This window comes from Scyliorhinus torazame, chromosome 14 (assembly GCF_047496885.1).
Source record: "Scyliorhinus torazame isolate Kashiwa2021f chromosome 14, sScyTor2.1, whole genome shotgun sequence".
Lineage (NCBI taxonomy): Eukaryota > Metazoa > Chordata > Chondrichthyes > Carcharhiniformes > Scyliorhinidae > Scyliorhinus > Scyliorhinus torazame.
Genome location: NC_092720.1, coordinates 44234896 through 44261195, shown reverse-complemented (window position 1 = coordinate 44261195; position 26300 = coordinate 44234896). Strand labels below are relative to the sequence as shown.

The 26300-nt window shown below is 50.1% G+C and overlaps 2 protein-coding genes across 3 annotated transcripts; one reads left to right on the top strand and one right to left on the bottom strand.

Moving 5' to 3' along the window:
* Window positions 1–998: 998 nt before the first annotated feature.
* Window positions 999–22773, bottom strand: LOC140389684 (nuclear cap-binding protein subunit 2). Of its 2 annotated transcripts, none has more exons than XM_072474059.1 (4): window positions 22599–22773; window positions 11768–11949; window positions 10017–10155; window positions 999–1364 (listed from the first exon to the last, which is right to left on the bottom strand). In XM_072474059.1, the coding sequence occupies exons 1-4, from the start codon at window positions 22671–22673 to the stop codon at window positions 1266–1268; spliced, it is 495 nt and encodes a 164-aa protein (XP_072330160.1). In that variant the 5' UTR covers window positions 22674–22773; the 3' UTR covers window positions 999–1265. The 2 variants fall into 2 exon arrangements, with proteins under 2 accessions (XP_072330160.1, XP_072330161.1); XM_072474060.1 differs by lacking the exon at window positions 22599–22773 and adding an exon at window positions 22335–22527.
* A 126-nt stretch (window positions 22774–22899) lies between these two features.
* On the top strand, window positions 22900–25134 carry LOC140389685 (protein NCBP2AS2-like). The gene has a single exon (XM_072474062.1). The coding sequence runs from the start codon at window positions 23101–23103 to the stop codon at window positions 23377–23379; it is 279 nt and encodes a 92-aa protein (XP_072330163.1). The 5' UTR covers window positions 22900–23100; the 3' UTR covers window positions 23380–25134.
* The last annotated feature ends 1166 nt before the right edge of the window (window positions 25135–26300 follow it).

Genomic DNA, 26300 nt, shown 5'->3' with positions numbered 1-26300 from the left:
GACTATTCACCTTCCCTCTTCAGAATGCCCTGCAGCCATTCAGTGACATCCCTGGCATCAGGGAAGTACCACCCTGGTGTCACATCTGCAGCCATAGAAATGCATGCTTGCACCCCCACTATTGAGTCCCCAACCACTATTGTTCTTCCACTTCACCCCCCTCCCCCCTTAATGCAACTGAGCTACCCAGAGCCATGAACTTGGCTCTGGCTGTATTCCCCAGAACTATCACCGTTTTACAACACAAAAATGGTTCTCTAGATGCTCTCTGGGGCTTTCCTGACCACCTGCCTACTAATTCTTCAGGCTACTGGTCACCCATCTGTTCTGACTGCACTTCCTTAAGCTGCAGGGTGACCATGTTAGAACAAGAATACTTCTGGAGCAACAGCAAAGAATGTGCAAGATACTAGCAGCACTTCCAGCTGCACTGCGTGGTTTTACAGAGCAATTGGAGGAGTCTATCCAGGCCTTTGTGATAATGACTTTGGAGCTACCAACGAAATGCATGCAATGGCTTTCATACTCAGTGTCACTTTAAATTGGCTGCATGTTGCCTTGGCCATTCCTTACCTGACTGATCTAGAACAAATTGTTCTCAGGCTCAGCAGGGAGTGCAGCTGTGTGGAGTTTGTGTATGCGTGGGTTTCCTCCGGGTGCTGCGGCTTCCTCCCACAGTCCAAAGATGTGCAGGTTGGTGGATTGGCTATGCTAAATTGCCCCCAAGTGTCCAAAGGTTAGTTGGGGTTACAGGCATGGGGCAGGATTGGATCGGTGTAGGGTGGTCTTTCAAATGGTCGGTGCATAGTTTATTGGCCAAATGGCTTCCTTCTGCATTGTAGGGTGTCTATGATTCTATGAACCTTAGAAATTGATTTTTGAGGTTTCAGGAGTATTTCAAATTGCTATTTCAATCATCCTAACTTTGGTTATAAGAAAATGCACACAAGGTTTGCAACGCCTTTTGCATCAGGTTACAAAGGCAACTTTAAACAATCTAATTTTTATTCTGTTTTTATTAGGAGTGACAAAAATTACAACTTTAAAAAGAACCAAAATTGGACACAATGATTGCACCTCAGAAACTGGGTGGGTCTTTTTTGAAACTGGATAAAAGAGTTCATTGGGCCGATGAAAGAACGAACAGCACAAAGCTGTAGGCATTAACATGTCAGCTGTTTTCTTCAATCCCAGCTGTATTCTTCAATCCCAGATTTCTATGAAGATTCTAGCTTTATTATCTCAAATGTACAGTCGGTGAAAGTCTAGAATTTCTGTCTTGGTTCTGGGACTCTCTGCATCTGGACTAGTTTTCCAAATCCACCTCTGCCAGCGTCATAATCTGTCCTATATTCATCACGTACCTGCAAAATACAAATATATTCGGAAATCAAACTGCATATTGCCCATAAGTACAGAAGAACTGAATGTATCTAATGGTATAACATTAAGTTTGTATTTTGTTTCGTGGATTCCTGAATTGTTACACCTTGATGAATGTTGACAGTGTCAGTGTCAGCCTGCCCTTAAGTGGATGATGAAAAGATTATGATCTCCAGTTTTGCTGAAATTCAATCTTCATCTTTCATCAAGTGACAACCATTTTTGTAACAATTATTCATTTCAACTTAAACTTCTATTATAGAGAGAGGTTTATTTGTACTCACGTTGGTGCTGTTACAATTCTCTCTTCCATTCACTGCCACCTATTTCTCTAAGGGCATACATACCACTACACCAAATATAAGTCAAAAATCAGAGTCAATCTTCCTTGCCCACCACCCTATTACAGACATTTGTCCTTCCACTCGCTGAAAAGCTCTAATATTTCTATCTTTCTTCAGTTCTGATGAAAGGTCATCAACCTGAAATGTTAACTGTTTCTCTCCACAGATGCTGCCTGACCTGCAGAGTTTATCCAGCCTTTTCTGTTCTTGTGTCAGAATAAAACCACTTGTTGACTAAAAACTGTTCTATGTCTCAACCAGGTACACATGACAGTATTCCCTTTATTCAGGTGCTTCTGATATAGGAAACTGATTGATGTTAGTGACCAATACCATATTTCATAGTCGTCACCAGATCACGTTATAAATCTACAACTCGACTTCCGGTTGCGGCTATGCAGAGCTAAGTCGCACGTTCGGCAGCTCCCGCTTGGAACGGACTTTTGGGCTCTTTTCAGGTTCCCCAACGGCATTTTTTCGACATTTCCAAGGTGGGCCAAGAAAGAGAGGAGCAGCAGGTGGGAGAACGCGGAGGTTCGAATATACCAGGACTGGAGTGCGGAGGTGGCGAAGAAGAGGGCCAGGTACAACCGGGCGAAGGCGGTGCTGCACAGGAAGGGGGTGAAGTTTGGCATGTGCAGCCGGCGCGACTGTGGGTCACCTACAAGGACCGGCACCATTATTTTGAGTCTCCGGAGGCGTGGGCCTTTGTTCAGGCCGAGAAGCTGGACACAAACTGAGGGTCGGGATGGGTGGTCGGGGATTGCTGTTGGTGTGTTACATTTTGAGGGGGGGTTTTTGCTCCTGTTTCTTTTTGGTTCGATGTGGGTGGTTAGGGCACTGTTTTGGTTGGGTCTGTCGGGTGGGCTCTTGGAGGGGGGTAAGTAAATGGAGTAGGGGTGGATGGCCGGTAGGGGGAATGGGGCCCCGTGGGGGAGGGGGAGGCCCGGGTCGGGGGTGAGGCGATTGGGCCTGTAAAAGGAGCTGCGTCAGAGGTGGCGGGGCCGGGTAGGTGGAAAGTGCAGGCTTTTTCCCGCGTTGAAGGCTGGAGGGGGCGGGACCAGGGCGGGGAAGCGAGGGTTGTTTCCCACGTTTGGGATGGAAGGGGGAGGCGGAGAGCCCGCTGATGGGTAATGGAGGAGGTGGGTATGTCCCACAATGGGAGGAGTCGAAGGAGAGGCGGGAGTGGCCGGGGTCAGCAGACTTACGGGAGTGCAATGGGGGGGGGAAGCAAAGCAGCTAGCAGGGGTCCTAGCCCGGGGGGGGGTGGGGGGGGGAGGGGGAGAGCCGGGTTGCTGCTGGTATGGTCAAGAGGGGGCTGGGACAGGGGTCGGCCGCCGTGGGGAACGGGCCGAGCGTGGGGTGCGGGCGCGTGACTGGCCGAGGAGGGGTTATGGCTAGTCGGCAGGGGAGGGGAGGGGAGGCGGGTAGCCCCCTGATCTGGCTGATAACCTGCAATGTAAGGGGACTGAACGGACCGGTCAAGCGGACCCGGGTGTTCGCGCACCTGAAGGGGCTGAAGGCGGATGTGTTCATGCTCCAGGCGACACACCTGAAGGTGGCAGACCAGGTAAGATTGAGGAAGGGGTGGGTAGGTAAGGTGTTTCATTCGGGGCTGGATGCCAAAAATCGGGGTGTGGCGATCTTGGTGGGAAAGAGGGTATCGTTCGAGGCGTCGAGCATTGTGATAGACAATGGTGGCAGGTATGTAATGGTAAGTGGTAAGCTGCAAGGGGAGAGGGTGGGGCTGGTCAACGTGTATGCCCCGAACTGGGACGATGCGGGTTTTATGCGGCGCATGTTGGGTCAGATCCCGGACTTGGAAGCGGGGGGGGGCGGCCTGGTAATGGGGGGGGGACTTTAACACGGTGTTGGATCCGGCACTGGATCGCTCCAGGTCTAGGACGGGTAGGAAGCCGGCGGCGGCGGCTAAAGTGCTGAGGGGGTTTATGGACCAGATGGGAGGGGTGGACCCTTGGAGATTTGCAAGGCCGGGGGCTAGGGAATTTTCATTCTTCTCGTATGTTCATAAGGCTTATTCCCGGATCGACTTTCTTATTATGAGTAGGACGCTGATAGCGAGAGTAGAGGATACCGAGTACTCGGCGATAGCCATTTCGGATCACGCCCCGCATTGGGTAGACCTAGAGATGGGGGAGGAGAGGGACCAGCGCCCGTTGTGGCGCTTGGAGGTGGGGCTGTTGGCAGACGAGGAGGTGAGTGTGCGGGTCCGAGGAAGCATTGAGAGATACCTGGAGGCCAACGATAACGGGGAGGTCCGAGTGGGGATGGTCTGGGAGGCGCTGAAGGCAGTGGTTAGGGGAGAGCTGATCTCCATTAGGGCCCACAAGGAGAGGAGAGAGCAGAGGGAGAGGGAGAGGCTGGTGGGGGAGATGGTGAAGGTAGACAGTAGGTATGCGGAGGTGCCTGAGGAGGGACTTTTGAGGGAGATGCGTAACCTCCAGGCCGAATTCGACCTGTTGACCACCAGGAAGGCGGAGGCGCAGTGGAGGAAGGCCCAGGGGGCGATTTAGGAGTATGGGGAAAAGGCAAGTCGGATTCTGGCGCATCAGCTTCTGAAGCGGGACGCAGCTAGGGAGATCGGGGGAGTTATGGATAGAGGAGGGAGTGTGGTTCGGAGTGGGGTTGGCATCAATGGGGTTTTCAGAGACTTTTGAGGAACTGTATCGGTCCGAGCCCCCACTGGAGGAGGGAGGGATGGGCTTCTTTCTGGACCAATTGAGGTTTCCGAAGGTGGAGAATGTGGAAGAGGCTGGAGACGGCGTCTTGGGAGGGTACGAGTCTGGAGGCGCTGGCAACGGCGCCGCTGCCACTCCGTCCAATGAGGTATACCACGAGCCCGGTAGTGGCGGCTACCCTCAAAATCTGGGGGCAGTGGAGGCGGCACAGGGGGGAAGTTGGGGCCTTGGTGTGGACCCCAATAAGGGGGAAACACCGGTTTGTCCCAATAATAGATGGGAGATAGAGAATAGATGGAGGGTTTTCGGGGTTGCACAGGGCAGGGTTAAGAAGGTTGGGGGACCTGTTTGTGGATGGGAAGTTCGCGAGCCTGGGTGAGCTGGAGGAGAAGTATGGGCTCCCCCCGGGTAACACTTTTAGATATTTACAGGTAAGGGCGTTTGCCAGGCGGGAAGTGGTGGAATTCCCGCGGCTGCTACCACGTACAGTACAGGACAGGATGCTCTCGGGGGGGTGGGTTGGAGAGGGGAAGATCTCGGAAACTTACCAGGTGATGCAGGAGGAGAAGGAGAAGGCCTCAGTGGTGGAGTTGAAAGGTAAGTGGGAGGAGGAGTTGGGAGAGGAGATCGAAGAGGGGACATGGGCAGATGCCCTTGGGAGGTGAACTCTTCCTCTTCGTGCGCGAGGCTCAGCCTCATACAGTTTAAGGTGCTGCACAGGGCACACATGACCGGGACAAGGATGAGCCAGTTCTTTGGGGGTGAGGACAGGTGTGTTAGGTGCTCAGGGAGCCCAGCAAATCACACCCATATGTTCTGGGCATGCCCAGTGCTGGAAGAATTTTGGAAGGACATAGCGAGGACGGTGTCGGGGGTGGTAGGATCCAGGGTCAAACCGGGCTGGGGGCTCGCAATATTTGGGGTTGCAGGGGAGCCGGGAGTGCAAGAGGCGAAAGAGACCGGTATTCTGGCCTTTGCGTCCCTGGTAGCCCGGCGAAGGATTCTTCCTCAGTGGAAGGATGAGAGGCCCCCAAGCGTGGAATCCTGGATCAACGATATGGCGGGGTTTATTAAATTGGAGAGGGTGAAATTCGCCTTTAGGGGATCGGTGCAAGGGTTCTTCAGGCGGTGGGGAGTTCTATTTTATTTTTGTTTGTTTACACTGGGGGATCTGAGGGGGTGTATATATTTGCTATGTTTGCTTTGTGTTAATTCGGGGTGTTAATTTATTACTTCTGTCTGGGGGAGGGGGGCACAGGGGTTGTTTTATTTTGTTCTGTATTTAGTTCTATTGGGTTCCTTTTTCATTCTGTTGTTGATATTTTGTGAAAACTTCAATAAAAATTATTTTAAAAAATAAAAATAAATCCACAACTTCACAAAATTGTAACCGACAGTAAAATAAAAATTGTAACAGCACCAACATGACCTGCATCATATAAACAATTATTCGTTGAGAACTGGTGCAATAGGATTGATTTTTGGCTTAACCCTGGTTGTATAGTTTTGTATTTATATCACGAGACCTCCAGAACATTCCTTTTTTTTCTTTTTAAATAAAAAAAATTAGAGTACCCAATTCACTTTCACCAATTAAGGAGCAATTTAGCGTGGCGAATCCACCCATCCTGCACATCTTTGGGCTGTGGGGGCAAAATCCACGTAAACACGGGGTGAATTTGCACAGACAGTGACCCAACTTTGCAGAACATTCCTCAAGTCACAGATCCCTATAGGTATGCGAATTCCAACACACTACTGTCAAGAGGATTGGACTTAAGCACAGACTGAATACCAAATGTCAATGTATATTAAGTCTTCAGTACAAATAAAACTCTCGCTATAAGAGAAGTTTAAGTTGAAATGAATAATTGTTACTAATCGGGATGCCCTCCGAAGGACAAGAGGTGGAGGTGGTGGTCGCAATGGATGCTGAGAAGGTTTCCAACAGGGTAGAGTGGGACTATTTGTGGGAGGTCCTGGGATGGTTTGGGTTTGGGCAGGGATTCTGGAACGGGAATTGAACCGGCGCTGCTGGTCTTGTTCTGCATTACAAGCCAGCTTTCTTAGCCCACTGTGCTAAACCAGCCCCTATCAGGCACCGGTGGTGAATGTGTGGACGAACCGGGTGAGCTCGGATTATTTTAGGCTGCACCGGGGGACAAGGCAGGATGTCCACCTTCCCCACTGCTTTTTGCCTTGGCTATAGGGCCATTGGCTGTGGCGCTGAGAGCGTCGGGGGACTGGCAGGCGATAGTACGGAGGGGGGGGGATTGGAGGGATTGTGGGAATCCTAGAGGAATTTGGCCGGTTTTCAGGGTACAAATTGAACATGGGTAAAAGTGAGGTATTTCCGATTCAGGCCAGGGGGCAGGAGAAGAGATGGGGGAGGTGCCATTCAAGGTGGTAGGCAGAGCTTTCGGTATCTGGGCATCCACGGAGTGGGAGCAGCTGCACAAGCGGAATCTGGCTCGGTTGGTAGAGCAGATAAAGGGGGACTTTAGAGGGTGGGATGCGCTCCCACTGTCACTTGTGGGGGGAGTCCAGATGTAAAGATGACGGTACTCCCGAGGTTCTTGTTTGTTTTCCAGAGCCTTCCAATCATAGAATTTACAGCGCAGGAGGAGGCCATTCGGCCCATCGAGTCTGCAACGGCCCTTGGAAAGAGCACCCCACTTAAGCCCCACACCTCCACCCTAACCCCTTTATCCCCGTATCCCGTTAACCTCACCTAACCTTTTTGAACACTAAGGGCAATTTAGAATGGTCAATCCACCTAACCCGCACATCTTTGGACTGTGGGAGGAAACCGGAGCACCCGGAGGAAACCCACGCACACACAGGGAGAACATGCAGACTCCGCACAGACAGTGACCCAAGGCGTTTTTAAGAAGGTGAATGTGGTGATCTCAGGTTTTGTGTGGGTGGGTAAAACCCTGTGGGTGAAAAAGGTGCTGCTAGAGCGGGGTCGTGGGGGGGTGGCTGGCTCTTCCAAACTTTAATAAATTATTCCTTGCTGGCAAACATAGCGATGGTCAGGAAGTGGGTAGTGGGGAAGGGGACGAGATGGTTATGGGTAGAGGCAGCCTCATGTAGGGACACATGTTTGGGGGCTCTGTTAATGGCGCCGCTGCTGTTCTCACGGGCCAGGTACTCCACACGTTCAGTAGTACTGGCAGCCCTAAGGGTGTGGGGACAGTGGCGGTAGCACATGGAGCTGGAGAGGGCGTTGGTATGGGCATCGATCTGTGGTAATCATCAGTTTGGTCCGGGATGGGCTGGATGGGGGGTTCCGGGGGTGGCTGCGGGCGAGGATCGAGCGGTTTGGGCATTTGAGAGGTTAGATAAACTCGGTCTGTTCTCACTGGAACAACGGAGGTTGAGAGGCGACCTGATGAGGACTACAAGATTATGAGTGGCGTGGATAGTCAGATGCTCTTTCCTAGGGTTGGAGAGCCAAGTGCTAGGAGACATTGGTCTAAAATGCATGGGGAAAAGTTTAGAACAGAAGTGTAAGGCAAATTTTTGTACACAGAGGGTGGTAAATATATGGAGAGGTGGTGAGAGCAGATACAATAGCAGCAGTTAAGGGGGCATCTAGACAAATATATGAATAGTGTGTGAACGGAAGGATGCGGACTCTGTAAATGCATATGGTTTTAGTTTAGGCAGGTACCATGATCGGCGCATGCTTGGGGGGCCGAAGGGCCTCTTCCTGTTCTGTACTATCCTTTGTTTATAGACGAGGGCTTTCCGTGTCTGGAAGAGTTGGAGGAGGAGTTTGAGCTGCCTGGAAAGAATGGGTTCCATTACTTGCCGGTGAGGGACTTTGCGCGGAGGCAAGTATCGACCTTTACGCACCTATCACCCCTCGGGGCTAAAGGACAAGGTAAAGTCGAAAACGGGAAGGTATTGGGAGATTTATAAGGAGCTGATGGAATGGGAGCGAGGATGCATATGACTGTGGCCTGGATGAGCAGGTTCTTTGAAGGGGTGGAGGATAGGTGTGGGCGGTGCGGGGGTGGGCCTGCGAATCATGTCCAAATGTTTTGGGCATGTCCGACGCTTAGGGGATTCTGGCAGGGGTTCGCTGACATCATGTCGGGGGTACTGAAGGTAAGGGTGGTTCCGAGTCCAGAGGTGGCGATCTTTGGTGTGTCAGACAACCCGGGAGTCCAGGGGGTGAGAGAAGCCGATGTCTTGACCTTTGCCTTCCTGGTAGCCCGGAGACGGATTTTATTGGCATGGAGGGACTCAGATCCCCCAAAATCAGGGGTATGGGTTAGTGACATGGCTGGCTTTCTCAGGGTTCGCCGTGATGCGGCAGCCGTTTATCGACTTCTTTGGAAAAAATAAGCTGTCAGCAGTGGGGGGGGGGGGGGGGGGGGGGGGGGGGGCGTACACACCCTTACAGTAATACATAACATGATAACACTGTCATTCAATTCTTAGGGGTTAACAGACAAGTTCCAAACATAATTCAACTGCCGGAACTGGTTATTTTTTAACCACTGGTTGATAATGTAAGTGATGCTCCACTTATTATAAACATAAATAAAACAAAGATGCGTAGAGGGACAAGTTGTGTTAAGGAAGCAGAAGGACCTGGATAGGCTAGGAGAGCGGGCAAAGATGTGGCAGATGGATTACAATGTGGAAAAGTTTGAGGTTATGCACTTTGGTAGGAAGAATAGAGGCATACACTATTTTCTAAATGGGAAAAAGCTTTGGAAATCAAAAGCACAAAGGTACATACAAGTCCTAATTCAGGATTTTCTTACGGTTAATGTGCAGGTTCAGCTGCCTGTTAGGAAGGCAAATGCAATGTTAGCATTCAAGCCGAGAGGGCTAGAATACAAGAGCAGGTATGTACGTCTGAGGCTGTAGAAGGTCCTGGTCATACCCAATTTGGAGTATTGTGAGCAGTTTTGGGCCCCGTATCTAAGGAATGATATGCTGGCCTTGGAGAGTGTCCAGAGGAGGTTCACAAGAATGAAACCCGGAATGAAGGACTTGTCATACGAGGAACGGTTGAGGACACTGGGTCTGTACTCGATGGAATTTAGAAAGATGGGGGGGGGGGGGGGGGGGGGGCGCGGGGGGGGGTCTCATTGAAACTTATAGAATACTGAGATAGAGTGAACGTGAACGTGGAGAGGATGTTTCCACTAAGAGAAACTAGAACCCGAGGGCACAGCCTCAGAGACCATCCTTTAAAACAGAGATGAGAAGGAATTTCTTCAGCCAGAGGGTGGTGAATCTATGGAATTCATTGCCGCAGAAAGCTATGGAGGCCAAGTCAGTGTCTTTTAAGACAGGGATAGATAGGTTCTTGATTAATAAGGGGATCAGGGGTTATGGGCAGAAGGTACGAGAATGGGGATGAGAAACATATCAGCCATGACTGAATGGCGGAGCAGACTCGATGGGCCGAGTGGCCTAATTCTGCTCCTATGTCTAAACATTTTTGAAATTCACACTATGGTGATAATTGCTTTAGTCTATATTTTGAAAAGATTGTGTTTGATCTTTTGAGTTTTCATTTTACAAAATTTGATTGCATGCACAGTATCATACTGAAACAATGTACCTGACCACCAGATTTCCCTCGACCAAACTGTCTGCCTTCTTTGAAGCCAGTATCCCAATCTGTTCTAATAATTCGATCATCCAAGCGCGTTCCATTAATAAATCTCATGCACTGTTCAGCATCACTACGTGTGTAATATCTAATTAAACATTAAGAATAACCACTTGAACAAGTACTGATGCATAAAGATAGGGATTCATCAGCAATTAACTTTTCACTATGTTTTTCAGTGAAATTTACATGTTTTTAGATGAGGCATATCGATATAGGAGTAGAATACTTCCATGCTCATTGAAATGGTTCCCATGTTATACACGGAAGCCTGGGATAATGCAGGCACACATGCAAAATAAAGCTCCTTTTTAGGTTCTTCCGACAAGGGGAAACTGAAAGTCTACTTCCAGGCTCAGCCCAACGCTACTCTAAATGAGCTCTGAGATGATCAAGTGTGGGTGGGGGGGATGTCCTCAGAAAATGTAGTCCAGTATAGAAAACTAAAGTAAGACATATTAGAAAAAAATAATTGTACTAAGTAGCTAGAATATAAAGAGAAGTAAATTTTGCTGCAGCTAGACAAAGCCCTGGTTAGACCACATTTGGTTAGACCAGATGTGTACTAATTCTGGGCAATGCAGCTCAAAGTTAAAATTGGCATTGCTGGGCAGAGTTACCAGAATGTTCGAGCGCCAAGAATGATAGATTCTGAGGAGCGATTACAAAAAAAGGCTTATATTTCCTGGAATAGATTAAAGGGTGATTTGATTCAACTTTTTAGGAATCTGAAATGTTTTGATGGGGTAGATCAAGAGAAACCATGTTGGGAAGTTTTGGACAAAGAGACATAATTTAGGGAAGGCGGTGGCGTAGTGGTATTATCATTCAACTCGTAAATCAGAGTAATGCTCTGAGGATCCAGGTTCAAATCCTGCCACTGCGAATGGCGAAATTTGAATTTAACAAAAAAATAATCTGGAATTTAAAAAGTCCAATGATGACCATGAACCCACCTGGTTCACAAATGTCCCTTTAGGGAAGGATCGCTGCCTACATGAGACTCTAGACCCATAACAATGTGGTTGACTCTTTACTGCCCCCTCAAGGGCAATTGCAGATGAGCAATAAATGCTGGCACAGCCTGCGATGCCCACGTCCCATAAACAAATTTTTAAAATCTTAAAAACAAGAGCTGAGCCATTGGGCACTGAGGAGAGCCATTGGGCACTACTTCTCCATGCAAAAGTGTGAACCTGTCTCTACAGAAAGCATTAGATGATAACTATCAGCCATGATAGCACTGAATGGAAGGAAAGACTTATGAGGGCTTCCTATCCGTCTTTCAGATGAGGTCGTAAACCAAAGGCGCCTTCTTGATGGAAGTAAAAGATCGTATGGCACTATTTTGAAGGGTAGATAAGTTAGCACTAATGCCCTGACAAACCTTTATCCTTCAATTAACACTACAAAATCAAATTACTGGACTGTTATCCCAATGCTGGTACTGGGAATTTGCTGTTCGTAAACTGGCTGTCAGGTTTCCTGCATTACACTTCAAAATACTTCACTGCCTAAAACACCTGGGATGTCTGTGGTCATGAAAGGCATTGTAGAAATGCAAGTTTTGCCTTTTTAAGGCCAAAACTCTTTATATTAGTCCACTACAGTTTACTTATCTAATGAAACTAACTGCTATTTGAAAATGATCTTCGCACAGCAGAGTATAAAAACTTGACGTAGTAGCACATAAAAGATACTCCACAAAACAGAATCCGCATGATGTTTTCTTGATTTTGTCCAAACCCATGATGATTCGCTTAACATCACCGCTTTTTGAGAAGAGTTCATAGATTTGCTCCTCCGTAGTGTAAAACGACAGATTCCCAACATAGAGAGTGCAGCTGTATCTCAGTAATTTGTCCTGCTCATATCGGCTTCCCTTAAAAACAAAGATTTTAAATTTAAACCCAGGACAATAAAAATAAATTAGATTTATGCACAGTAGCACTACTCTACAATCTATTGCATGATATCAAGGGAGAAATTCAACACTGCACCCAAAATTGGATTGGATTTGTTTATTGTCACGTGTACCGAGGTACAGTGAAAAGTATTTTTCTGCGAGCAGCTCAACAGATCATTAAGTACATGAGAAGAAAAGCGAATAAAAGAAAATACATAATAGGGCAACACAACATATACAATGTAGCTACATAAGCACTGGCATTGGATGAAGCATACAGGGTGTAGTGTTAATGAAGTCAGTCCATAAGAGGGTCATTTAGGAGTCTGGTGAGTGGGGAAGAAACTGTTTTTGAGTCTGTTCGTGCGTGTTCTCAGACTTCTGTATCTCCTGCCCGATGGAAGAATTTGAAAGAGTGAGTAAGCCGGGTTGGAGGGATCTTTGATTATACTGCCCGCTTTCCCCAGGCAGCTGGAGGTGTAGATGGAGTCAATGGATGGGAGGCAGGTTCGTGTGATGGACTGGGCAGTGTTCCCGACTCCTTGAAGCTTCTTGCGGTCCTGGGCCGAGCAGTTGCCATACCAGGCTGTGATGCAGCCCGATAGGATGCTTTCTATGGTGCATCTGTAAAAGTTGGTAAGGGTTAATGTGGACATGCCGAATTTCCTTAGTTTCCTGAGGAAGTATAGGCACTGTTGTGCTTTCTTGGTGATAGCGTCGACGTGGGTGGACCAGGACAGATTTTTGGAGATGTGCACCCCTAGGAATTTGAAACTGCTAACCATCTCCACCTCGGCCCCGCTGATGCTGACAGGGGTGTGTACAGTACTTTGCTTCCTGAAGTCAATTACCAGCTCTTTAGTTTTGCTGGGAGGGGAGATGAATTTCAGCTCACAAACATCCAGACCCAAAGTATGCCAACTGCCAAAGTGGAATCTGGGTCTGCTGGGTGTTCTCTTGAAACAGATGTTAAGTACTGTGCATTATCAATCTGTGATTTACACCAATGCTTTGAAGCACATCAGAAGCCAGAGTATGTTGAATTTTCCCTTCATCATCTGCTAATTCTGACATCAAGTTCTCAAGTTAGACTTCCGGGTGCGGCGATGCCCAGCTAAGCCACACGTTTCGGCGGCTCCAGCTCAAACGGACCTTCGGGCTCTTTTAAGAGCCCCAACGGGAAATTGTTTCACGACGAAACCCGGTGTGGGGTGAGTTAATAGGGTGTCCCCCCCAACGAAAGAGAAAAATATCGACGGCGGCGGCTACATCGCGAGGAATCTTCGACGATAGGGACAGAAGGGAAAAAGAAGCAAGATGGCGGCGGAGAAAGCCAAGGCGACATGGGAGCCCGATCAAGACGAATTTCTAAGACGGTGTGTGGAGCTACTTAAGAAGGAGGTGCTGACCCCGATGCTACAGGCAATTGAGGGGCTTAAGGAGGCACAAAGGACCCAGGAGACAGAGCTCCGCGTGGTGGAGCAGAAGGTGACGGATAATGAGGACGAGATCCTGGGCCTGGCGGTCAAAACACAGACGCACGAGGCGCTCCGCAAAAAGTGCATTGAAAGGATTGAGGCCATAGAAAACAGAGCACGAAGGAAGAACCTTCGGATCCTGGGACTCCCTGAGGGAGTGGAAGGAGCGGACTGCGGGGCTTACGTGAGCACGATGCTAAGCTCGCTGATGGGAGCTGAGGCCCCTTCGGGCCCCTTAGAGGTGGAGGGGGGTCATCGGGTCCCTGCGAGGAGACCAAAGGCGGGAGAACCACCTAGGGCGACAATCGTGCGATTTCACCGCTTTAATGAGAGAGAAGTGGTTCTGAGATGGGCCAAAAAGGTACGGAGTAGTAGATGGGAGAATGCAGTGGTACGGGTGTACCAGGATTGGAGTGCGGAGGTGGCGAGAATGAGGGCGAGTTTTAATCGAGCCAAGGAGGTGTTACACAAGAAGGTGAAGTTCGGGATGCTGCAGCCGGCGCGACTATGGGTCACGTACCAGGAGAGACATCACTACTTCGAAACGGCGGAAGAAGCATGGACCTTTATTAAAGATGAGAATTTGGATCGGAACTGAGGGACTGATACTAGAGGGAAATGTCACTGTCGATGTATATAGAGATGTAAATTGGGAAGGGGGGGGACACTAAGAAATGTGGGCGCCGGTGGGGGGGGAAAGAAGAGACATAGGCGGAGGATGAAGAATGGGAGTGGGGTGGGAGAGGGAGCTGCGCCACAAGGGGCGGGTCAGCTACAGAGATGTTCCCGCGCCAGAAAGATGATGGCGGGAAGATAGGCGCAAGGTAGATGGGAGTTCCCCACACGGGGGGGTCAAGGAGTGAGCAGGGGAAGCCGGGGTCAGTTGAAGTCAGCTGACTTGCGGAAGCAATATGGGGGGAGCAATCACGCTAGAGGGGGATCTAGCGGGGGGAGGGGGGGGGATAACTGGGTTGCTGCTGCAGAAATCAAAGAGGAATTGGCTAAAGAAAGGGTGGTCAGGGCTGGAATGCGCCACCTGGGGAACGAGTGGGAGCGCGGAATCGGGACGTGGGACTGGCCTAGAGAGGGTGATGGCTAGTCGACACGGGAAGGGGGCAGGTAGCCCCCTAGTGCGGCTGATCACGTGGAACGTGAGAGGCCTAAATGGACCGATTAAAAGGGCCCGAGTGTTCGCGCACTTGAAAGGACTGAGGGCAGACGTGGCTATGCTCCAGGAGACGCACCTGAAGGTGGCGGACCAAGTTAGGTTAAGGAAAGGATGGGTGGGACAGGTGTTCCATTCAGGGCTGGATGCAAAGAATAGAGGGGTGGCCATACTGGTGGGGAAATGGGTATCATTCGAAGCAAGGAGCATTGTAGCAGATAGTGGAGGCAGATATGTAATGGTGAGTGGCAGGCTGGAGGGAATGGAGGTTGTGTTGGTTAACGTATATGCCCCGAATTGGGATGATGCGGGATTTAGGAAGCGGATGCTGGGACGTATACAGGACCTGGAGGTAGGAAACTTGATAATGGGGGGAGACTTCAACACCGTGCTGGACCCAGGGTTAGATAGATCCAGATCTAAGACCGGAAGAAGGCCGGCAGCGGCCAAGGTGCTTAGGGGGTTTATGGACCAAATGGGGGGAGTGGATCCATGGCGATTTCTTAGACCGAGGGCCAGGGAGTTCTCCTTCTTCTCCCATGTTCATAAGGTGTACTCCCGGATAGATTTTTTTGTTCTGGGAAGGTCGTTGATCTCGAGGGTGGAAGAAACTGAGTATTCAGCCATAGCTATTTCGGATCATGCCCCACATTGGGTGGACCTGGAACTAGGAGAGGAGAGGGAGCAGCGTGCACTCTGGCAATTAGATGTGGGATTGTTGGCAGATGAGGGAGTCTGTGGAAGAGTGCGGGGATGTATCGAGAGATACCTGGAGGCTAATGACGACGGGGAGGTCCGAGTGGGAGTGGTATGGGAAGCACTAAAGGCGGTGGTCAGAGGAGAGCTGATCTCCATCAGGGCCCACAAAGAGAAAACAGAGGCCAAGGAAAGGGAAAGATTACTGGGGGAGATCTTAAGGGTGGACAGAGAATTTGCGGAGACCCCGGAGGAGGGACTGTACAGGGAGAGATGACGACTCCAGATGGAGTTCGACCTTCTGACCACCAGGAGGGCGGAGGTGCTGTGGAGGAAGGCACAGGGGATGAGGTATGAATTTGGGGAAAAGGCTAGTCGCCTGTTGGCCCATCAGCTGCGAAAGAGGACAGCGGCGAGGGAGATAGGGGGAATTAGCGACGAAAAGGGAGCTACGGTGCGGAGAGCAGGGAAGATAAACGGGGTGTTTAAGACCTTTTACGAAAGACTTTATAGGTCCCAACCCCCGGAGGGAAAAGAGGAGATGCAACAGTTTCTGGACCGATTAAGGTTCCCGAGGGTGGAGGAACAGGAGGTGGAAGGCCTGGGGGCACCAATTGGGGTGGACGAGGTTACCAAGGGGCTGGGGAACATGCAGGCAGGGAAGGCTCCGGGACCAGATGGGTTCCCGGTGGAATTTTATAGAAAATATGTGGACCTGCTGGCCCCGCTGTTGGTGAGGACTTTTAACGAGGCCAGGGAGGGAGGGACTCTACCCCCGACAATGTCGGAGGCGACGATATCGCTAATTTTGAAGCGGGATAAAGATCCGCTGCAGTGCGGGTCCTATAGGCCTATTTCACTACTAAATGTGGACGCCAAATTGCTAGCAAAGGTGCTGGCATCAAGGATAGAGGACTGTGTCCCGGGGGTGGTGCACGAAGACCAGACAGGATTCGTAAAGGGGAGACAACTGAATGTCAACGTGCGACGGCTATTAGGAGTGATAATGATGCCCCCAGTAGAGGGGGAGGCAGAGATAGTGGCGGCAATGGATGCAAAGAAGGCATTTGACAGGGTGGAGTGGGAGTACCTATGGGAGGTGCTGAGGAGGTTCGGGTTCGGGGACGGGTTTATTAGCTGGGTCAAACTCCTCTATGGGGCCCCAACGGCAAGTGTGGTCACGGGTCGGCAAAGATCGGAGTATTTCCGACTATACAGGGGAACAAGACAGGGATGCCCGCTATCTCCATTACTGTTCGCGTTGGCAATTGAACCACTGGCCATGGCGCTGAGAGACTCCAGAAAATGGAGAGGGGTGATTAGAGGGGGAGAAGAACACCGAGTGTCACTCTACGCGGATGACCTACTGTTGTATGTGACGGACCCAGTGGGGGGATGACAGAGGTCATGCAGATATTGAGGGAGTTCGGAGATTTCTCGGGATATAGGCTTAACATGGGGAAGAGTGAACTTTTCGTGATACACCCTGGGGACCAGAGTAGAGGGATAGATGGCCTGCCTTTAAGGAAAGTGGAAAGAAACTTTCGATACCTGGGGATTCAGATAGCCAGGAGCTGGGGAACCTTGCACAGACTTAATCTGACACGACTGGTGGAACAAATGGAAGAGGACTTCAAGAGGTGGGACATGCAGCCACTGTCACTGGCGGGCAGAGTGCAGGCAATTAAGATGATGGTCCTCCCAAGGTTCCTATTTGTATTCCAATGTCTCCCTATACTGATCACTAAGGCCTTCTTTAAAAAAATAAGACAGGAGCATCACGAGCTTCGTGTGGGCAGGGAAAGTTCCGAGGGTAAGGAGGGGGTTCTTACAACGTAGCAGAGATAGAGGGGGACTGGCGCTGCCGAATTTGGGCGACTACTATTGGGCCGCCAATGTGGCGATGATCCGTAAATGGATGATAGAGGGAGAGGGAGCGGCGTGGAAAAGACTAGAGAGAAAGTCCTGTAAAGGGACGAGTCTAGAGGCGCTGGTGACGGCGCCACTACCGTTCTCACCAAAAAAATTTACCACAAACCCAGTGGTGGCGGCAACATTAAATATCTGGGGACAATGGAGGCGACAGAGAGGTGTGCTGGGAGCCCTGGTGGGGTCCCCAATTAGGAACAACCATAGGTTTGCCCCAGGGAGGATGGATGGAGGATTCCAGAGCTGGCACCAGTTGGGAATTAGGAGGGTGGCAGATTTATTTATTGACGGGACGTTTGCGAGCTTGGGAGCGTTGGAGGAAAAGTATAAGCTGCCCCGGGGAAATTTCTTTAGGTATATGCAGGTGAGGGCGTTCACAAGACAACAGGTGAGGGAATTTCCATTGCTCCCGACACAGGGGATCCAGGATAGAATGCTCTCGGGGGTGTGGGTTAGGGAGGGCAAGGTGTCAGAGATATACCGAGAGATGAGAGAGGAGGGGGAGGAGCTGGTGGGCGAACTGAAAGGAAAGTGGGAAGAAGAGCTCGGGGAGGAGATAGAGGAGGGTCTGTGGGCTGATGCCCTAAGCAGGGTACATTCCTCTTCCTCGTGTGCCAGGCTTAGCCTGATTCAATTTAAGGTGCTACATAGAGCACACATAACAGGAGCAAGGTTGAGCAGGTTTTTCGGAGTGGAGGACAAGTGTGGGAGGTGCGGCGGAAGCCCGGCAAACCACACACATATGTTTTGGCTGTGCCCGGCACTGGAGGGGTATTGGAGGGGAGTGACGGGAGTGATTTCGAAGGTGGTGAAGGTCAGGGTCAAACCAGGCTGGGGGTTAGCTTTATTTGGAGTTGCGGATGAGCCGGGAGTGCAGGAGGCGAAAGAGGCCGACGTCGTGGCCTTTGCGTCCCTAGTAGCCCGGCGTAGGATTTTACTCATGTGGAAGGAAGCGAAACCCCCCGGACTGGAGGCCTGGATAAACGATATGGCGGGGTTCATAAAACTGGAGCAGATTAAGTTTGCACTGAGAGGATCGGCTCAAGGGTTCACCAGAAGGTGGCAACCATTCCTCGACTACCTAGCGGAATATTAGAGGGAAGATAGATGACCAGCAGCAGCAACCCAGGGGGGAGGGGAGGGGGCGAGGGGAGGGAGGGGAAAGTTTCATTTTATGTTAATTGATTAGTTTACCATGTTGGTTAGTTACTCTTTTTTTTTTAAAGAGTGTGGTTATCATGTTACATGTACTGTTAAATTTTCTTTATGTTTGAAGTGTAAGGGGAAAAAATTGTGAACGAAAAATTTCAATAAAATATATATATATATATTTTTTAAAGTTCTCAAGTTAAACTACTGGCCGGTAACATGCAATGGAGTGAAATAACCAGGTTTATTGATGACAGCCTCACTTTTGAGCTTGTTATTCATGTATTCAAGCTCCATACCAAACATTTGAGCACATAATCAAAGCTGACACTTCAGCCAGTGCTGAGGGAGCACTGCATTGTTGGAAGTGTCATCTTTCAGATAAGACCTTAAACTGAATTCACCTGTTCAGAAGAACATGAAAATCGCTTATTGTCACAAGTAGGCTTCAAATGAAGTTATTGTGAAAAGCCCCTAGTCGCCATATTCCGGCACATGTTCGGGGAGGCTGGTACGGGAATTGAAACGTGCTGCTGGCCTGCTTTAAAAGCCAGCTATTGGACTTCCGGGTGCGGCTATGCAGAGCTAGGTCGCATATTCAACAGCTCCCGCTTGGAACGGACTTTTGGGCTCTTTTACAGGGCCCCCACGGCATTTGTTTGACATTTCCCAGTGTGGGAAGAAGACTGCAGCATTCCCCTGACAGTGTCCCCCAGGAATGTTATGTCTTTTGGCTGCCAGACCCGGCAGAAACAGTAAAAGATTTGGCTTTGGCTGCAGGTTTAGACAAAAGCCTCTTCCAGCATGCAGGCGGGGGAAGGGCAAGCTTAAAGCTGCAATCTGACTTGACTCTATCAAAGGTGAATTCTAGCAGCAGAGGGAAAAACTGTGAAACGATCTACCAAGGCCATTGAAGAAGCAGGGATGAGGCTTCCGGTGGCAGCCATGGAGGAGTAGGTCGCGCATTCGGCAGCTCCCTTCTGGAACCGACTCTCAGACCTTTTTCAGGAGTTTCCATAGACCTTTTGGGGCAGACTGGTGAAGCAAACACTGCCAACTTCTATGAAACGGACCAGAAGTGTAACGGCCAAAGGAGCGGCACTGGAGCAACGGGAGAAGCGAGGGAAAGAAAACAAAATGGCGGCGGCCAGGGACAAAGGGGAGCTGCAGGAGTTCATCAAGCGCTGCTTCGAGGAGCAGCGCGAGGAGATGCGCAAAGAGATGTTGGCGCCTATGCTTTCGGCAATTGAAGGACTCGGGATCACGCAAAAGGCCCACGAAGCTAAGATCCAGGAGGTACAGAAAAAAATCAGTCAGGACGAGGACGAGCTCGTGAGCCTGGCGATGAGAGTGGAGCAGAACAAGGCGCTACACAAGAGGTGGGCGGGAAGACTCGAAGACCTGGAGAACAGGTCGAGGAGAAAGAATCTGCGAATCCTGGGTCTCCCTGAGGGAGTGGAAGGGGCTGATGCCGGGGCATACGCGAGCACTATGCTCGAGGCGACGATGGGCACGAAGGCCCCTTCGAGGCCGCTGGAGTTGGACGGGGCACATCGGGTGCTGGAGAAGAAGCCCCAGGCAAATGAGCCGCCAAGGACGATGGTGGTGAGGTTCCACCGGTTCACGGACAGAGAGTGGATCCTGAGATGGGCCAAGAAGGAGCGGAGCAGTAAGTGGGACAATGCAGAGATCAGAATATACCCGGACTGGAGCACGGAGGTTGCAAAGCGGAGAGCGGGTTTCAACCGGGCCAAAGCGGCGTTGTACCGGAAAGAAGTGAAATTCGGAATGCTGCAGCCGGCGCGACTGTGGGTCACATACAAGGGCCAACACTATTACTTTGAAACGCCTGAAGAGGCGTGGACCTTTGTACAAGCCGAAAAGTTGGACTCTAACTGAGGGTTTGTGAGGGTGGGGGGGGGATGTTTTGGGGTTTGATGTGTAATGGTTGTTGTATATAGGGGGTCAATCATGCGCAGGAAATGTTACATGGGCTGGGGGGGGAGAGACAAGGCCGCGACAGGAGCTGCGCCAGAGGGGGCGGAGCGGGCTTTGGAAAGCGCGGGGTGTTTTCCCGCGCGCGGGAAGAAAGGTGGGAAGGGGAACGAAGGAATGCACATGGATTGGGAGACTCCCACGCGGGGAGGTCAATGGGACGGCGGGGGAAGCCGGGGTCAGCAGGCGTCAGCTGACTTACGGGAGTGACATGGGGGAGCAAAAAAGCTAGACAGGGGTCTAGCGGGGGCGAGGGGGGGGGAAGGGTTGCTGCTGCACTGGCCGAAAGGGAATGGGACACAGAAGAGGTGGTCGGGACAGGGGTCCCCCCTCTGGGGGACTGGAGGGTGAGGGAGGCGTGGACATGGGACTGGCCCAGAAAAGGAGATGGCTAGTCGGCGGGGCGTGGAGGGGGTGAGAGCCCCTCCAATCCGGCAGATAACGTGGAATTTGAGGAGCCTGAATGGGCCGGTGAAGAGGGCTCGAGTGTTCGCGCACTTAAAGGGACTGAAGGCAGACGTGGCCATGCTCCAAGAGACACATCTGAAGGTGGCGGACCATGTCAGGTTAAGAAAGGGATGGGTAGGACAGGTATTCCACTCGGGACTGGACGCGAAGAATAGAGGGGTGGCAATATTGGTGGGAAAGCGGGTGTCATTTGAAGCCAAGACTATTGTAGCGGACAATGGAGGGCGATATGTAATGGTGAGCGGTAGGCTGCAAGGGACGTGGGTGGTGTTGGTAAACGTATACGCCCCGAACTGGGATGATGCAGGATTCATGAAGCGCATGTTGGGGCGCATTCCGGACCTGGAGATAGGAGGCCTGATAATGGGAGGGGACTTCAATACAGTGTTGGATCCAGCACTGGACCGCTCCAAATCAAGGACTGGAAAGAGACTGAAATTGAAGGCGGTGATCAGGGGAGATCTAATTTCCATTAGGGCTCATAGGGAGAAGACAGAGGGTACGGAAAGGGAGAGGTTAGTGGGGGAGATTTTGAGAGTGGACAGGAGATACGCAGAGGCCCCGGAGGAAAGATTACTTGGGGAAAGACGACGGCAGGGAAGAAAAAAAAAGCCAGCTATTTAGCCCTGTGCTAAAGCAGCTCCTGGTTAGTATTAAAGATATCTTGGCACAACCTGAAAAGGAACAGTGGAGTTACTTCTCAATCATCACCTTTGAAAGTACATTAAGGGGTCATTTATTTTTGTGGGATCTTACTATGCAAAATCCCCAAGAGAAACTACACTTCAAAATTCATTAAATGGCTGATAATCAGAATATCAGATTAAAAGTGGACCATTCAGCCCTTGGGCTGTTGCATCGTTCTACTGAATCATAGCTGATCGGTTTCTCAACTGAATTGACCCACCTCCCCAGATACACTTACATGATAAAAAAAAGTTGCCAACATTTGGTCTTGAATATTTTTATTGTACTGGCACTCTGTCTTTTCGTGGTCTTTTACAGGGGCGGGGGGGTGGGGGAAAGAGTTCCAGATTTCCACCATCTTTGTGAAAAGCATGTCTTGATTTCAGTGCTGAATGACCGATCTCTACATTTAAGATTTTGCCCCTTGTCCTGGATTTCACTCATAGCCTTCCTGAGTTGCAGTGCCATATACATTACTGGATACTGTCTGACCAAGGCTCTGCACAGACACAGCTTCTACTCCTTCCCATCCCTGGGAGATAAAGGCCAACATTCCATTAATAATAAAGACATCCAAAATCCCTTTCATCCTCTACAGTCCCAACTTTCTTACCATTAAGAAAATATTCTTGCTCGCCTCTCAGGGATCCAAATCCAACCTCAACGCTTGCCCACACTGAACTCCATCCGCCAACATTCCCCGCCCACCTCACTCCCTTTAATCTAGCCCCTTTGTAATTTTCTTACTTCTGCCAACTTCCTGTGCCTGGTAATATTAAGTGTCAAATACAAACCCTGTTCCTTCATCCAAGCCGTGCTGGGGATGTAAAAGGCAACTATTTTATTGCCAGGTGGAAGTCATGTTTTTGGGGGGGTTTTGCTTCCCCCAAGAAATTGGAACCGAATTAACGGGGAGGCTGGATCAGAGCCGCGGGCACTCGTGCAGCTCACTCACTGTCTACAGTTACCCGTTGACTGTGATAGAAGAGGTAAGTAGTGGTGGGCTGGTTAGCGGTCAGTTGTCACTGACTTGCTACCAGTTTATGCGGACACATTACCCGAAAGTGCTGGTCCCGGTATTGGCTCAGCTCCACGTGAGAGTCACTGTTGAGGGCGTTCAGCACCACAGCCATGGCGCCCGACAGGCGAGAGAGCCGCGGCGCTCAGCAACCGGAGCCAGGAAATCGCCCGCACGCAACCGGAAACCGACCGTTATCTCCGTCCCCCGTCGTCCCCCGCTTAAACCCGTCCGGGCCACCACCGGCTCTGTGCCGATGGTCCCCGCCCGATCCGAGAATCCAAGAACAAGGTCACGATCGGCGGTTTGCGTAGTTTTATTCTTTATCTTATTTGTCGCGCGCGTTGACTAGCAGGAGAAAAAACGATCGAGCAAAGAGATGAAAAGAGAATCTTTTTTTAAAAAAAACGATTCGTCCTGGAGCGGGACTGCCGATCGCCGAGGCGGTCGAACCGTTTCCATGGAGATGGGGGAAGGGGAGGGAATGGATGGCCGAGCAGTGAGCCGGGAGGGTGAGTTGAGGGCGACGGTGAGGCCCCGCCATGGTACTGCGGAGGATGCTGATGTCGGTGCTCAACAACGCGCGGCTGATCGAGAAGCTGTCCAAGACGCCGCCCATCCGCCAGGCGGCCCGCCTCACCGTCTACCTGCTGAGCCGCCTCGAGCGGGGCGGCCGGGAGGCGGCCGAGCGGCTGCGGGAGCGGACGGACGCGCCCCGCAGGCTGGACGAGCTGAGCAAGAAGGTGGCCCATCTCCGGGACACCTGGGCGAAGGAGCTGAAGGGCGCGAAGGAGGCATCGGGCCAGAAGAAGCAGAAATGAAGGAAGGGCCCAGGCCGGGGGAATGGTTCTTCACCCCAACCGCCAGCACTGGAGACAGGAGGGATGTTTCGGAGAGTTCCCATTTGGATAACGCAGCAGTCCTGGGGAGAGAGACCCCACCCCCAAAAACAGACAAACTCCCCTTCAGTCTTCACATGGTGCTTGGATTGGAATACCGCCCATTCAGCTTCACATCCTTGAGGATTCATGTACATGTATTGTGAAGGATAAGACCAGGATCATCAGCGACATTGGACAGCTAGCCAGGGTTTGAAATTGGTTTAATTTGACAATTTGCCTCTGTTATCCCCTCTGTTTTGATGCATTTTAAACACCGCGAGGCTTCATTCGGGACAATATGAACCAACCGAGATGCACACAGTTCGTCAGATACAGACAGACTGGAGCGGAGTTGGGTTGTTTCGAAGAATTTTGGCGGGGTGGGGGGGGATATCTTATTTGCCTTATTACATGGACAAGTTGTTCTAGCAAATACATTTCCTTTTACAAAATGAAAAACTTGCATAGTGCTCCTATTTGTGTCGAAAGGTATTTTGAAATAAAAGGCAGTGCGGTTCAGGAAATAATAGCTCTACAGTGTTCACAGTAAGGCACTTTGACTTTGGAAAATTGCTAGCCTATTTTAATTGGTGAGTCCACAATGCAAGAATGTTTTTTTTATTGAGAGATTGAGGCGAAGGAACAAAATCTTTTCGTTTTTGTTTTCATAGCTGGCATCCACGAGTACCTTAAATGTCACAAGGCCCTTCATGGGACTGTTATCAGTCATAACTTGAGACTGAGCCACATGAAGAAATATTAGGACAGGCAATCAAAAGCTTGGTCAAAGAGGTAGATTTGAAGGAGTGGCTTGTAAAGGGCATGAGAGATTTAGGGAGGGAATCCCAGAGCTTAAGACTCCTGAAGTTGTGGGTAAAAATGTAGTCCAGGAGTGCCATCATGTGGTGTAATACTTTTTTTCTTAAATTCGTTGCAGCAGAAGTGCTCTGCTGCAGAGTATGAAAGCAATTGCTCAGGGGGGAAGTTTCAGTCAGACTGAGATCTGGCACGACGCACGACTTTGGCACTCAAAGCCCAGTTGAAAATGTGAGTAGCTGAACAAAGTGGAAAAGTAAAGCTGTGATCGGAGGATCACATTTCCCTTCTGAATGTCGAGAGCTGACGAGCCTCCTGACCTTCCCCACCAACACTTCAAACATAAACAGCTGCAACAAACAGAGGAAAGAGGGGGCCGGAGAGAGGCTCGAAGGGCATTAAACCCAACCCACCCACCTGAATTTGGGGTATTTACTCACTTTTCCACAGTGCATATAATGACCACTGATGTAAGTTTACACGTTTTACTGCACGGGCTTTTATTATCCCCTAAATTCAGAATTTGAATTCAGCCATAATTGGATTTGAATTCACATTCTCTGACTTAATAGTTCAGTAACATCATGGGGTATGGTAGTACTACGATTGGTGCCAAAATGCAAGATTTCAGCAGGAGTTAAATAACAGTGGCAAAATGCATTTAACAAGAGAGGGACCGATCTAACAGTCTGCAGTATGTCAAACCTGTCAAGATATCAATAAGAGTACTAGGATGTATTGTATGATCTCACAACAAGAATTCCACAATGAATTAACATTACCATGCAAGTGCTGTTGTTGGGGACTATAACAAATAGACAGTATTTTTGTGATATTTATTGAGGGTCAATAAACTAAGAACTTACTGTTCCTTGAAAAGTGTCTTGGGATTTTTATCCACCCGAACATCAACACCTTATCTGAAATATGGCATTGGGAACTCCAGAAATCAATCACCCTGACATGCAGATCAAGTGACCAGAAACAATATAGGACAACATTTAACCTAACTCCCAGCGAAATTTACCAAGTAAAGATTTCAGCCACCACTTGACTGGCGAATGCTGGTTCGACCTTGCAAAGTTTTTAAAAATCCAGTCATCTTATTTGCACCTAGTGCTCCAAGAGGTCGTACTCTGATTGGCCCATTTGATTTTTTAAAAATATATTTTTTATTCTCCTTTTTCACATTTTCTCCCAAATTTACACGCAACAACAAACAATAGTCAGTAACGAATATAATGTTAATTCCCATATCAATAACAACGATCACATCCTCCCATCAAACCCCAGACATTAGCCCACTTGTTAACATAAACAAATGACAAAAAGGAATCAGGAATCACCCATAGTCACCATTAACACAGAGTCCCTCTCCTCTCCCCAACCCTCCCAGCGCGCGCCCCCCCCCCCCCCCCCCCCCAATGTTCAATGTGACCCAATTCTCGAAAGTGCATAATAAATAACGCCCATGAATTGTAGAACCCTTCCAGCCTTCCCCTCAGTTCAAATTTGACCTTTTCAAGCGTCAAGATTTCCAGCAGGTCGCCAGGGCACAGGGTGGAGAGGTTGATCTCCACCCTAACAGGATCCGCCTTCGGGCGATCAATGAGGCGAAGGCTACAACATCTGTCTCCACGCCCGTTTCCAACCCTGGCTGGTCTGACACCCCGAATATGGCCTCCCGAGGGCCCGGGTCCAGTTTCACATGCACCACTTTAGAGATTCCCCTGAAAACCTCCTGCCAGTAATCCTCCAGCTTTGGACAGGACCGAAACATATGAACGTGGTTTGTGCGCACACCCCCCCCCCCCCCCCCCCCCCCCGCAACGTTCGAACACATCTTCTACCCCCTCAAAGAGCCTGCTCATCCTCGCCCTTGTAAGGAGGCCCATTTGGTTTATTCAATCTCGCTGTTGCTGGACAGAAAAGCCAATGGCCAAGAGCAAAAATTGAAAGTGAGGCAGGAGCTAGCAGGAAATGGATTGGCCAGAAACGGAGAAGCGGGAGAGAGAAGGGGGCAACAGTGACTGAGTGGCGGCAGA

What these genes read in the sequence shown, in the direction of transcription:
- LOC140389685 (XM_072474062.1), top strand. Translation starts at nt 23,101, where the DNA reads ATGGTACTGCGGAGGATGCTGATGTCGGTGCTCAACAACGCGCGGCTG.
- LOC140389684 (XM_072474059.1), bottom strand. Translation starts at nt 22,673, where the DNA reads ATGGCTGTGGTGCTGAACGCCCTCAACAGTGACTCTCACGTGGAGCTG. An exon ending in TGCGGATTCTGTTTTGTGGA is followed by an intron (nt 10,156 to 11,767) that starts GTATCTTTTATG and finishes ATGTTTAATTAG; the next exon opens with ATATTACACACGTAGTGATG. An exon ending in GAGGGAAATCTGGTGGTCAG is followed by an intron (nt 1,365 to 10,016) that starts GTACATTGTTTC and finishes TGTATTTTGCAG; the next exon opens with GTACGTGATGAATATAGGAC.